Below are 14,746 nucleotides of genomic sequence, written 5' to 3' on the forward strand. Positions count from 1 at the left end.
GTTGCGCTTTCATAAAGGTTATTCTGCTTGGTTGTGACCAGTGTCTATTTGAGTTAAGCATTTGCCTTCATATTGGCTTGAAGCACTTCACCGATTCTCCTCTGATCTCTGACGTCAACAAGGGATTTCCAGCCAGAGAACTGCCACTCACTGGATATTTTCTCTTTTGTGGACCATTCTCTGTAAACCCTGGAGATGGTCGTGTGGAAAAATTATCCACGCCACGTTCAAAGTCATTTAATCCACCTTTCCTCCCCATTCTGATGCTCAGTTTGACCTTTAGCGGTCCGTCTTGTTGCTGCCATGTGATTAGCTTCTTAGACATTTGTGTTAATGGCCAGTGTATCTAATAAAGTGGCCACTGAGTGTTTTTAAGTTGCGGAGTGTGTGTTACTTAACAGACATCTGTGCATTCTCCTGTGTTTATCCGGTGACTGATGAACAAAACTGTGTCTCGAGTAAATTAATCCCCACTTATCACAGTCTGGGTGATATTTCCTTTGAGGTAAGGTCAACATGTCTTTGGGCGCCAAAATGTTTTACATGCTGGAAAAATAGACATCAAGGATTTCAGATATTAAAGCCACAGTGCCCTGATTCAGAGCTGCATTTTCTAATGCGCCTTGACGCATCATTGGAGATGGAACTGAGCTTTGCTGTGTATTTGGGTCTTTAAAGTCAGAAGCCCTCAGTGGGCAACACAGCAAAAAGTCCCCGTGTGTGTGTGTGTGTGTGTGTGTGTGTGTGTGTGTGTGTGTGTGTGCGTGCGCAGTGAATCAATCACAGATCACTGCTTCTGATCCAGAGCCGTACAGGCTTCCCCCCTCAGCAGTACTGGATGTTATATAAACTGTGCTATGAGGCTAGGAGACCTCACTTTATTCTTCAGTCACAGTATATGATGTCAAATAGGGATCACGCAAATGGGGACGTAATAAGAGGATGTTAATTTAAATGTGACTTTTTGGTGTTACTGTAAACATGAGAAAAAAAACAGATTAGCCCTTTCTTTCTAATGCAGTCAGTTAAATGGAGGTGGTGTCGGGGAGGGAGGGAGTGAGATGGCTCCCAGTGACAGTGTGGCATTCAAACGAAGAGCTATCTGAGTGTGAGAGATGAGTAGTGAGACGTGAGCTTTGTGAAGAAGTAAGTTGGAGGCAGGAGGAGGAAGACAGGAGCTGAGCCCGGCTCTGCGCTCCTCTCTGGATGGTTGACTGATAGTTTGGGGACGTCGCCTCTGTTAATGTCTGAGAAACCTACAGAGAGGGAGAAGGTCAGAGACTGTGAGCTGATGATGGGGATGTATGAGTCCTTTTATTTGTTAGAATGGGAAGAAAAAGAGAGACAGGCTTCTGTCTAGTAAGCTGGATGAGCTGACTGTAAGGATGCTAAATCTGATGCTGTGGCTTTTTTAAAACCTGTACAGCTCTCTGTAAAACTGACTTTGTTTTCAGTCGTGTGTGTGTGTGTGTGTGTGTGTGTGTGTCTGTGTGTGTGTGTGTGTATGTGTGTGTATCTAATGAAGTGGCCACTGAGTGTTTTTAAGTTATGGAGTGTGTGTTATCTTACTTAACAGACATCTGTGCATTCTCCTGTGTTTATCCGGTGACTGATGAACAAAAGTGTGTGTGTGTGTGTGTGTGTGTGTGTGTGTGTGTGTGTGTGTGTGTGTGTGTGTGTGTGTGTGTGTGTGTGTGTGTGTGTGTGCAGTTCTTCCACACACATTTTCTATAAAATTGCATTTCATGCAAAGTGAGTACAGTGAGCGTTGATTCTACGGTGGCTTTATGCATTTAAGCTGCTCCAGTTACTGAAGAAAATGAACAGATCAGATATGAAAACTGATACTAGATCAACTTAATAGGTTCAGTGTCTGTAGCTGATAACAGTTTTTTTTTTGTGCTGTACATAATAATCTATAATATAATGTCTGATTAAAGAAGTCTTGAAAAATAAAATATCAAGTCCATAGAGTGTGTACTAAAAAATGGAAATAACCTCACTGACATCACCCATGTGGCGTAGAAACTAAATATCTTGTCAACTATATGGTTGAAGTTTTTAACTATGCAAAAAGGAGTCTATTAAATTAGGTATTGTTATATTTATTAGTTATCAAAAACAAGAACATTTTTTCATTTTTTAAAAACACCTTTCAAAGGGAGCCTTTCAAATTGTATGTTCCTGTTGTTGTTATTATTAATTTTATTTATTTATTTATTTATTTATTTTAATTATAGTAAAAGTTAAGCATAGAATCCACATGGGGACTGTTTACCAAAAATTAAATAGCTGAAGGATAACTTTACTAGTACATGCCCACACCACAGCAGTTTAGCATCTTTGTGCTGCTGTTGCTGTTCATGATGAAATGAAAATGATCATGAAAATGCTTTCATATGCTTTCATATGTTGTTATGGCTGCATAAATGCTAAAAATGAGTAGATTCAGCCTGTTGCTTGGTAGTTGCCAGGCAGCGTGATGGCACCATCATGTACCGTGCATCATTAAACATTTGTGGATCAAAATTAGAGCCTCTTGTTATGATATCAAAATGAGACGATGCTTTTTTTAAGGTGTCATTATAAACATTACAATTTTAGCCTGTTGGTAGGTGGTTACTAGGCAACACAATGGTGTCATAATATCTGATACTGATAGGAACCTTCAAGAAGCCTAAGAAGTACCCATTTGCAGAGTTGGGTTTTGTACAAGGTGCTGGTAGACAAACAAATCGAGATTGCGTGTGTTATAGTAGAATAATAGAGTTATCAGTAAATAGTTTTTAATTCTTAAATATTGGTATATTGGTGTGTGTCGTATTTAATGGAGGGCTGGTTTGCAGCAGACAAAAAGAGGTTAAAGCTGCAGCAGCGCTTGTAGTGTGAAGTTTAACTTTATTACTTAATCAGTATTTCATCAGGGTGAGGATGACTCCTGGTTTTGTAATGAAGCTCTTCTTCATGCTGCATGTGTTGCTGGAGCTGTAACATCTTCAGACTTTATGTTCTTGTCTATACTCCTTGAAAGTTAAGTTAAGCTTCTACTCTGCTTCTAGTGACCAAAGCTGAACAAGGATGCTTTATGTGGTGAATGGTAAAAACACTTTTTAAAATGTAGTTATTTCACATGAAACATAATTTTATTTTCAGTCATCCTTTTTTTTTTTTTTTGCTGTAACCACAGCGCTAGTGCCAGTTACCTAACCTCTCATCCATTTGTGTCTAACATTTGAACAGTGCAATCACTTGTAATCTCTAGAAATAAACCGCTGTTGTTTCTGTGTGAGGCTGTCGTCCACATGCATGCTTAGTGTCTCCTAATTTAATGTGGGCAGAGGGATTTGTGGAAAATATCCCATACCAACTGTTGTGACTGTAACTGTGATTGGCAGCACGGTGGCTCGTGCACCAATTCTGGAGCACAAACAAGCCATGATATCAGTCATGATATTCCATTAAATGATCAGAAATGGCACAAGAATCGACACATGAGCTGCAGTTTTCAGATTCACAAACATTTTTCTACTGTGAAATTTTAGTTTATAGATGCAGCTTTTCATGATACCCTCCTGTACAAATATGGTTTCCTATGGCTACAAATAATCAACACAGTGGCAAAATGTGGAGTCCACAAAGTAATGGCTGATGTTAGGGTGGATATGTTTACTTTCACATCTTTTTCAGAGTTTAATAGATGAATGGTCTGTTTGAGTGTTGAGTGAAGTTCTTCAGAGTTCACCATAGCACTGCAACAGCAGCAACTGGAGGTTGTAAATGATTTTATGATTTCTCACTGTGGAGTCATCTCTATGCTCGTCCTGTTAGAACTCAGTGCAGCATTTAACATTGTTAATGACAATATTTTACTACAGAGAGTAGAACACACATTGGTATTAAAGGAAGTGCACTGCAATTGTTTGACTCATATCTGTCTGATTGGTTTCAATTTGTTTAGGTAAGTGGGAAGTCTTCTTCATATACAACAGTTAATAATGGAGTTCCACAGGGTTATGTGCTGGGCCCAGTACTTTTTTACATTATATATGCGTCCCTTTGGTAATATTAAGAGAAAAACATGCATACATTGTCACTGCACCCAGCATTATTAGTCATGAAACCAAATGATACAAATCAGTTAGTTAAACTATAACCATCTCTTAAAAACATAAACACCTGGATGACCTCTAACTTCTAAATTCAGACAAAGCTGAGGTTATTGTACTTGGCCCTAAAAAACATTCCTTTTTGATAAAGGATATTGTTAGGGCTGGATCAGGTGACCCTGAACCTTCCTTTAGTTAGTTTCTTCTATATTGTATTTAATCATTAGCAATCAATGAACTCTGACTCTCTCTCCCACAGTGTGTCTTTTGTCCTGAACTCACCCCCAGCTGCTCACGGCAGCAGGGCACCCCTCCCTGAGTCTGGTTCTGCTGGAGGTTTCTTCCTGTTAAAACAGTTTTTCCTTTCCACTGAGGCAACTGTTGGTGTAAATTGATGCTATATAATTGAATTGGACGGAAATAAAGGTTACACAAACTGGATAACATATTAGAGCCACCTTTATTTTTGTTTAAGCTAAATCAACTGTAGTCTGAGTCCACATAAACACAATGAGCCTTCTGATTTCACAGACTAAATCCTTGATCTCTAAAGGGGATCAGACAGCATTTGGAAACCTCGAGTTGTGATGAGGCATCTGCTGCAAACACATGAGGTCGCTCGTCTTTCTTCAGGGTCGTTTGTGTCACACTGATGCAGAGAACACTTTTGATAATGTTTACTGCAAACGCCTCTGGCATCCCACTGTTGTCAAATGTGATAGACAGTAACATCACTGTCCTCTCTCTCACACACACAAGCACACGCAACATACCCCTTTAAGGTTCTTGTGTCCCTTGATTTGGCATTTGGAATAGAGGCAGTCTACAGTGCATGATCCGGTTAGTTTTTGTGTTTGTCCACCTTTTCCTCAAATCACCGCTGCCTTGATTTGTATTTCTGAATTGCTGTTCTTTCTGATCACTGCAGGCAGCTCAGAAACAGGCGAAGAACAGGAAGAAGGTGAGTTTGTTTTTCATTCTGCTTATCTGTGATTGCAATGCATTATGCAAAATTTGTGGCCAAGGATGACAACAGAGGAGAATGGCCATGCACGCTTCAATTGTCTCTGTCTTATTCATTTGTTGAGTGCAGATTAGACCAGACGTGACTGTTTGCTTTTGTCAATCTCATGAGCAGCTGTTAGATTTGGAGGTTCTGGACAATCGTGGCGCCCGCTCTACTCTCTTTGCTGCTCTCTATCAACCTGTTGCCTCCTCTGTTCACTTCTTTCCTCGGCTATGCAGAGCCCCGACGACGAGGCTCCATCCACTGCTGAGGTTGATCTATTCATGTCCACACAAAGGATCAAGGTCCTCAATGCTGACACTCAGGTATAAACATAACATATATTATTTTGTTTTATATCAACAACACAAAATTACAAATTTCCCTTGCAACACTTTCCAAATTTTGCAAATACCATGGCGGTGGTAAAAAAGGCCCAGCAGCATCTCCACTTTCTGAGATCTCAGGAGGAACAACCTGGAGGAGAGGCTGCTGGTGACATTTTACAGAGCCACCATAGAGAGCATCCTAACGTACGGCATAACAACATGGTATGCAGGGTGCTCAGCTGCGGACAGGAAAGTACTGCAGAGGGTCATCAACACAGCCCAGAAGATCACTGGCTGCTCTCTGCCCAGCCTGGAGGTCACTGCAAACTCTCGGTACCTCAGCAGAGCTGGCAATATCATCAAGGACCACTCTCACCCCAGCAACCAACTGTTTGAACTATTACCGTCAGGCCGACGGTACAGGTCACATAAAACCAGGACAAACAGATTCAGGGATAGCTTCTTTCCCAGAGCTATCACCGTAGTAAATAAGCACAAAAACAATTGAACCTGCTTAGCTATACCATACCGTCACTGCCATTATATTATGCTGCTATTCATACTGTCATTATATTAATGCTGCTGTCCTGTATATATCGTACTTACTATTGTTTGAGTACTTGCGATTGTTTTATTGTACTTTTTATATTTTACATTTATATTTATTATTGAATCTTGCACCAAGGGAGTGGCACTCCAATTTCGTTGTACTCTGTACAATGACAATAAAGGCTATTCCATTTCCATACTTCTATTAAAACCTTTAGTATATTAGCAGCTACCACATCATATTCATCATTTAAAGCTCACGTTATCTGTGGTGTACCGCAAGGTTCAATTTTAGGTCCTTTGTTTTTTATTTGTTTGCTTAAACTAGATTTGATTTATTATTCATTTTATTTTTATTATGCAGGGCCTGTATTTACAAGTGACTCATGTATTTGTCGTTACCAGGAGTGTTTAATGGACCTGCCCCTGAGGACAATCTCCTACATAGCTGACATTGGTAACATGGTGGTCCTGATGGCCCGAGGGAAGATGGTCCGGTCCCGCAGCGCACAGGAAAACCTGGACAGCACAGCAGAGCAAACCACCATAACCCAAGATGACAGAAGACTGTACAGAATGATCTGCCACGTCTTCGAATCTGAGGATGTGAGTTACTAGTGGTTTTTGTCAATGATTAAAACAGTGATCCTCAAAATCTGATTTTATTCAACTTGATCACCTTTTTATTTTTAGGGTGTTGGGTCTTTTTCGCTTTTGATTTAGGGCAGGCCATAAAAGTTATCTAAGTAATCTACTGCAGGATATCTGCCTCTTAAGTCTGAAAAGATGTTAGATTAAATTTCCCCTAAAACAGCTGTAAAGAGTGTTAAATAGCTGTAAAAGTCTTTGAAATGTAATTGTAATTTAGTATATCAATGGGTCATCGCATTTTGCCTTAAATTTGGTCTGTTTCTGCATTGTCTTCTTGCTGTACAATGGTATTTGTCTCTCCATTAGGAGCTCCAATATGAACTTTTATTGAGAACAATTTAATTCTCATCTTATGACCATCTCCGTGTAAGATGGCGCCGGTGTGCATGGCTCGCCGTCCACGGTTGTCGGATCCACTTTTGCTCTGCGTGTTTCTATTGTTTTTGTCACTTTTATTGAACAACGCTGACTCTCTATTGACCTACAATCGTGAAGCTCTGTTAAATATTCGACTTGCCACAGAGAATTTGGGAAGGACTAACGCTGATGGACAGGACTTTTTTCCACCTCCGCTACTATCTGGAGTACCGCATCACCTGGATTACACCCCTACCACATCTCATAAGAGGAAGCGCTTTAAACGTCGGGGAAAACGCAGCGGGCTACTCGTGAAACTGAAATCATATTTGGCTCTTTCATCTGGCAGTAACAGATTAGTTTCCGAATGCACTCTGACTGAATTCAGACCTCTGCACTGGCGTTTTGTCTCCTGTCGCTTCCTGGAACCTACTGGCACCTGGCTGGTACCTGTTGTCGGCTTGGCTGAAGAGATCCAGCATCCCCGCCTTCTCTTACCTCATCTTCGCTGCGGTGGAGCGAATCCGCGGAATCTTCGGCAACTGAAACAGGTTCCCTGGATGGCTGTCACCGGTCTGACGGACCCTACCAGGTTTGCCCTTGTTAACGCTAGGTCGCTAGCAAATAAAACGTTCATTTTGAAGGATTTCTTCACCTCTCATAATCTGGATTTCCTCTGTGTGACAGAAACCTGGCTAAGTGACGGTGAGTTAAGCTCTTTCTCAGAACTATTACCGCCAAATTGTTCGTATTTTAACTCACCAAGGACTACGGGCCGAGGTGGAGGAGTGGCCACAGTTTATAAATCTACTTTTCACTGTCGCCAGCTGTCACCTGTCACTTTCTCCAGTTTTGAACTGAATATGTTTGAGCTTGGTAGCAGTCATCCTGTTCTTTGTGCGGTGATCTACTGTCCACCAAAATATAATAGGAACTTTGTTAATGACTTCTCTGAGTTCTTGGCTGAAATAATGCCAAAGTATGACAAGGTTTTAATCTTGGGTGATATGAATATTCATGTGTGTTGTCCTACTAAACCATTGGCAAAGGACTTTTTAAACCTACTTGATGCTTTTAATGTTTTGCAGTCTGTCACTGGTCCCACTCATAAATATGGACACACTCTGGATCTGGTTTTGTCTTATGGTTTACCTGTTTATAATGTTCAAATTTATGATGTCGTCTTTTCTGATCATATGCCTGTATTGTTTGAAACTTCTCTTCCCTGTAATATGGCCCTCCTACTGCTTCTCGCATGTTTAAACCATCAAGTGCCGTCCAGTTCTCTACCGCCTTTAATAAGGCCTTAAACGTTGACTCAGAGCTCTCAGTCTGTGCCGACACTGAGGTGCTGACTGCAAAATTCTTATCTACTTGTCAAATCATGCTGGATACTGTTGCTCCTCTGAAGGTCAGGCGGCCTAAATTGAAGTCTGAGCCGTGGCTGAACGACATCACTCGGGCTGCTCGAAGAGAGTGCAGAAAAGCAGAACGCAAATGGGAAAAAGACAAGCTACAAGTGTCTTATGATATCTTAAGAGATAGCTGGCATAGATATCAGAAAATTGTCAAGAACCAGAAATCCGCCTATTTTGCAGGTGTTATTAATGACAACTGCCATAAGCCCCGTGTCTTATTTAGTATTTTAAGCTCTGTTCTTAACCCTCCCCAATCCTACTGTATAGAAGCTTCTGCTGAAACTTGTGAAGCTTTTTTAAATTTCTTTGTGGAGAAGATTTTATCTATTAGAGCACATATTTTACCCCCTTCTTATGACCCTTCTGTTATTTTTACGCCTTTAGCAATTTTTAGCCATTTTGAACCTGTGTCTCTATTTAAACTGGGTAAAATTGTCACCCAAATCAAGTCTGGCTCTCCCAGTGATGTTCTTCCCCCTCGCTTTTTAAAAGAAGTTTGGGGCACTATTGGACCTTATATTCAAAGGCTTATAAACAGCAGCCTGACTTTAGGCCATGTACCTGCAATTTTTAAACAGGCAGTGGTCCAGCCTCTGCTGAAACGCCCTGGCCTGGATGCCTCTTTGTTGAGTAATTTCAGACCTATTTCAAAGCTTCCTTTTGTTTCTAAAATTTTAGAAAAAGAAGTGTGCTCACAGCTGCAGACTTTTTTAGAGAGTCAAAACATTTTTGAGGTATTTCAATCTGGTTTTAAAGCCCTTCACAGCACAGAGACTGCACTTTTGAGAGTTTTTAATGATATCTTATTAACTGCTGACTCTGGGAAGTCTGTCTTACTTGTGCTTTTGGATCTCACAGCAGCTTTTGATACAGTAGATCACAATATTTTGATTTATCGTCTAGAACATCATGTTGGAATTAGAGGCACTGCCTTGGAGTGGTTTAAGTCATACCTCTCTGATAGAAGTTTTTCTGTCTCACTTGGTAAATTTCATTCATCTTCCGCCCCCCTCCCATGTGGTGTACCTCAAGGATCCATCCTTGGGCCCCTTCTTTTTAGTATTTATTTACTTCCCCTTGGCCATATTATTAAAAAACATAAAGTCTCATTTCATTTTTATGCAGATGATTGTCAAATTTATCTACCGATGAAACACAATGACCTTAACCCCCTCAGGCCTATTTTAGAATGTCTTAAGGATATCAGAGCATGGCTGGCTCTGAATTTTTTAAACTTTAACGAAAAGAAGACTGAAGTCATTATATTTGGGCCGAATGGACCTGGTGTCCCTCCATCTGACTTGGGTCCTCTTACATCGTGTGTCAAATCAATTGTCACCAACCTTGGAGTAAAATTTGACACAGCTCTTAAAATGGACAAACAAGTAAATACAGTGGTGAGAAAAAGCTTTTTTCAGTTGAGGCAGCTCTCTAAAGTAAAGCCTTTTATTTCTTTTTGTGACTTGGAGAGAGTTTTGCACGCATTTGTGACCACTCGCCTTGATTATTGTAATGGACTTTATATTGGTATTGATCAGGCTTCACTATCACGCTTGCAAATGGTCCAGAATGCTGCTGCTCGCCTGTTGACAGGGACACGCAAACGTGAGCACATTACCCCTGTTCTTGCCTCCTTACACTGGTTGCCTGTCCATTTTAGAATTCATTTTAAAATTTTATTGCTTGCTTTTAAAGTCTTAAATGGCCTTGCTCCTTCTTACCTGTCAGACCTTTTACACCAATACACTCCACAAAGGTCTCTCAGATCATCTGACCAGTCACTCCTTGCTGTCCCCATGTCGAGACTGAAACACCGAGGAGACCGAGCTTTCGCTGTTGTGGCCCCCAAACTATGGAACAAACTGCCCCTCCATATTAGGCTGGCCCCAACACTTGAAATGTTTAAATCACTTTTAAAAACACACTTTTTTTCAAAGGCCTTCTAGGAGTGTTATCAGAGCCAGTTTGTAGTCAGTTTTTAGTCAGCTGTTGGTCATTCTTAATCTTTTTACTTTGTTAATCTTATTCATTGTATATCTTATTGTTTATTCTACTCATGTTGATTTATTTTTATCTTCTTTTTCAATTATATATTTGTTTTGTTTATTGATTTCATTGTATGCTTAAAGTATGGTTTTAACTGCTATCTCTGTTTTATTATTGGAAAGCACTTTGGTCAACTTTGTTGTTTTTAAAAGTGCTATATAAATAAAGTTGGATTGGATTATGTGTTTCTGGTGCTTTTGTGTTAAGTTAGCCTAACCATAGCTCTGCAGCTAACCATCATGTAGCAGATCACTATATGTCAACTAACCCTCCAAGTGTTGCTGTTCAATTTACCTTCAGAGTTTTTCTCTTTCTTTTTTAAGAAATCAACTTTAGCCAAAATATGGTATTATAACCCTTAGACATCTACTAGCTAGGTAACCTACTGCTAACTCATAAATCCTTCAGGCTTGGACACCTTGAAGAACTTCCATACTGATTATTTCTTCAGAATTTCATAAACTCTCAGTGGCACGTCAAATCTGGCTTGCCTTTTATGAGCTGAAGGAGCATTTAAGGGAAACCCAGGGTTCAACACCAAACCACTGATCTTCCGATTGGTAGAAAGCCCACTTTACCTCCTGAGCCACAGCTATACTCAGAAATAGAAAGAAACAGAAACAGAAATCTGATTGGATAAATAACACTAAAATATCTCTAAAGGGGAGAGTTATTTATAGTTTGCAGTTTAAATCTGCTTCCATTGTTTCTAAAAGCACAACTGATGTCAGCCTTAACCTGAGAAGAAAGAAAACATTTGTATTTCATAAAGGACCGATCCAATATTAATTATGGACAAAATTAAAAACTAAAAAGTGGGAGAGCTTAAAAATTCTATACGTTCTTTTAGGATTTGGTTTTAGAATAAAATGTTATTTTTAGGGTGGGGAATGTCTTTAAAGGTACAGCTGTAGTGTAGCTTGTTTCTTATTATCCGTGATTGATCTCTTTCTCTCAGGCTCAGCTCATCGCTCAGTCCATCGGTCAGTCCTTCAGCGTCGCCTACCAGGAGTTCCTCAGGGCCAACGGCATCGACCCCGAGGACCTGAGCCAGAGGGAGTACAGTGACCTGCTCAACACTCAGGACATGTACAACGACGACCTCATCCACTTCTCCAAGTCGGAGAACTGCAGAGACGTAAGTCAGCCAGCAGGTGGCGGCACAGTCGGGAGGTTTTAATCATCATCGACAGGGACACGTCTGCATTCGCAAGATAAAAATATTCCACTCTGCATATGGATGAATCTTTCAGATAAAAATAGCAACACATCTCTTTAATTCAGGTCAGGCTATTAATGTTTTTCCTGCTCATTGTGTTGTTAGTTTGCCTCGCAGTGCTGTTACATGAGCATCTGGTTTAGGAGTCACAGCTGCATGACAGTTGTACTGAGAGATGACATTTTATTAAAAAGAGCAAACTCCTAACCTCAGTATAAAGGTGAATTTGTGATGCTCGACCTGTTCTGACCTCGGAGCCTCCTCCCTGCTCTCGCTGCCTGCTGTCATCTCACATTTTTCAGAGTTGTGTGGTTGGCGGCGAGAAGCCCGAACTGGGAGGACTGTGGTAGATTTGGATTGGTGAAGGTGACTGTTGATATGTGTCCAAAGTGTCTCTGTAAAGTTCTTTTTCTTTGGTGCGATTCACATCTTAGTTTGATATGAAGTCCACAATAAAGACAGAGGGGACGCCTTAAATTTAAACCTGCAGGAAGTTTTATTTGACTGTATCCGCCCTCCATGCACATATGTGGAAAGGATAATGGTTGAGAGCAACTGCAAATTTCCCAGCAGCAGTGAAAACAGACGTATCTGTTTATGGTGTTGTTGTGAAGCACTTTGGTATACCCTTGGTTTTAAATGTGCTATACAAATAAACTTGTATTGTATTGCATCATTAGTTAAGTCAGAAACAGCATGAGGAGTACGAAATGGATGACATGAATTGAAGGTGGGCTGCAAAGTGGCTTGCAGAAGCAGCAGATTAAATGTTACATCCTGTTTGAGGTTATCCAATCCAGTGTTCAGGTGGATGTCAGCTGAGCTCACAGACTGAAGCCAGTGCTGAAGTGCCATAAACCTGCATTCATATCTAGTGGCCAGCAGGGGGCGGCCAGTTATAGGGAGGTCTATGGGATAAGTCTTAAGTCTTTCTTTAAGCACTTTCTTGAGAATTTTGTGGTCTCAGTTGCACATTCAGGTCTTACTGAACACAACGGGATGTTAATTTTGTAATTTATGGCACACACTAGGGTAAAAATTAGGATAAAGCACGGTATGTTTTACTGTGTGATTGAGAAATGGGTGTGTTCCTTCACTTTTCAGACACACCTCACATTTGGATTTAAAGCACTAAGACGTCCATCTTGAGGCTTCATTAAAGCATACAGCTATGCATATATACGTTCTATATCTGAGTTTGATGCCACACCGACTTGCTGCTAAATTGCCTAAAAACACTGTAGTCCAGGCTTCATTATCCAAGTCATCTGGCTGTTTGTTTGGCACGATGTCAGACTAACAAAGATCCGCTACCTTATATGGCTGAGAGCTCTCGGAAGCCTGCGCCCCTCCTCACAGAGTTATAGCAGATATCCGACTCCACTGAGTTTCAGTTTTTAAAAAAATTTTTTAGGGCCCAACAGAATCTAAAAGAGCGTTTCACAGAGAGAGTGACAAGATTTGTTCTACTAGAATCCCCAAAATGCAACTTTGAAGCTGTAAATGAGCATTATTTGGTATCTTTAAAGAAACTAAGGTCATATTCACGTTCAGGTTTACATCGAGAAGCAAAAAGGCGAGATCCTCGGCGTGGTGATCGTGGAGTCTGGCTGGGGGTCAATCCTCCCCACAGTGATCATCGCTAGCATGATGCACGCCGGCCCAGCGGAGAAGTCTGGCCGACTCAACATCGGAGATCAGATCATGACCATAAATGGTACAAGCTTGGTGGGTTTACCTCTCAGCACCTGCCAGAGCATCATCAAGGTACGCTGCTGCTCTCTCTTTTCCACCTTTCATCTTTTTTTAAACCCCTTACAAGCAGAAGGGGTTCTTAAATGTTTGCTGGATCTGTCTCATATGTCTGCTTGCTGTTTCCCCAGGGTCTCAAGTCTCAGTCCAGGATCAAGATGAACATTGTCAGGTGCCCTCCTGTCACCATGGTGCTTATTCGCAGGCCGGATCTCCGATACCAGCTGGGCTTCAGCGTCCAGAATGGCATAGTGAGTATCTGAAGCTACTGAAACTCACTCACAGCTGCAGGGAACAAATTAAATGAATTGTCCTTCTTGTCAAATTCTTAGATTTGGTATCGGCTGTGTTTCCTTCCTGTGCAGATCTGCAGTCTGATGAGAGGCGGTATCGCTGAGAGAGGTGGCGTCCGCGTCGGTCACCGCATCATCGAGATCAACAGCCAGAGCGTCGTGGCGACTCCTCACGAGAAGATTGTTCAGATCCTGTCCAATGCCATGGGAGAGGTAAATACTCAAAATGGCCACATATGTTCTTTTATTTACCTCAGCAGCAAAAAACATGTTTGAGACATATCCTAAAATATCTTTAACATGTAAATTCCCGTTTTATAGGCCTTCTTGATTTATTATTGAAACTGTCTCAAAATCAGCCTCAGTTTCATCAGGAAAACAGCTGCAGCTGAAAGACTTGCTTCAGTGAATGCCTTCCCTCCTGCATCAATATTTCACATTAAAAGCCTTTTTATGGCTTTAAAGCTGTAATCCCAGGGTTCTTTGTGCAGCACAGCACCATTTCACTTTAAAGGAGACGCTTTATTGTCATTTTCAGCTCCATATTTAAAGTCTTGACTTTACTAGGGCAGCTTTGCATGACTTACAGTTGAAAATAATCCTTCCGTTATATGATATGGGTGGGTCACGCCATGAAAAATCAATCAGTCCATTCCACCTGGTCCTCTCGGCATAAACCGATTTATCTAGCACAATAACTAAGTTTTGCCTCCTCACTATGAATATGAGATCATTCCAGATTTCCTCACCCTGTCCCTAACACTGAGCCCATCCTACAGGTGAGACTTATTTCAGCCCCATGAATTCTCAACCTTACTCTTTCAGTCATTACCCAGATCTTCACAGGTGGCTATAACTGAGGGTCAAAACTTGGATGGACAGCTCAGCTCTCTGTTCAGCACAACAGTCCAGTGCAGTAGGTGCACAACCAAGGCTCTGCCTTCCCATCACTCATGTATAAGACATGAGTGGTGTATTCATGAGCTTTAAGTGTTTGGCGGCCAGGCCTGGAGGAGGTGG

General features: G+C 41.1%; 1 protein-coding gene across 3 annotated transcripts in view; it reads left to right on the forward strand.

The window, feature by feature from the left end:
- The window catches only part of LOC120747389 (amyloid-beta A4 precursor protein-binding family A member 1-like), a 31,279-nt gene that overhangs the window by 15,268 nt on the left and 1,265 nt on the right, over window positions 1-14,746 (forward strand). For all 3 annotated transcript variants that reach the window (XM_040053215.1, XM_040053216.1, XM_040053217.1), the window contains exons 6-12: window positions 5,035-5,067; window positions 5,352-5,438; window positions 6,396-6,596; window positions 11,421-11,600; window positions 13,236-13,448; window positions 13,565-13,684; window positions 13,799-13,939. In XM_040053215.1, coding sequence (XP_039909149.1) covers window positions 5,035-5,067; window positions 5,352-5,438; window positions 6,396-6,596; window positions 11,421-11,600; window positions 13,236-13,448; window positions 13,565-13,684; window positions 13,799-13,939 — 975 coding nt within the window. The remainder of the gene's footprint in view (window positions 1-5,034; window positions 5,068-5,351; window positions 5,439-6,395; window positions 6,597-11,420; window positions 11,601-13,235; window positions 13,449-13,564; window positions 13,685-13,798; window positions 13,940-14,746) is intronic.

The sequence above is a fragment of the Simochromis diagramma genome, unplaced genomic scaffold, assembly GCF_900408965.1.
Source record: "Simochromis diagramma unplaced genomic scaffold, fSimDia1.1 OVJJ01000596.1, whole genome shotgun sequence".
Classification (NCBI taxonomy): Eukaryota; Metazoa; Chordata; class Actinopteri; order Cichliformes; family Cichlidae; genus Simochromis; species Simochromis diagramma.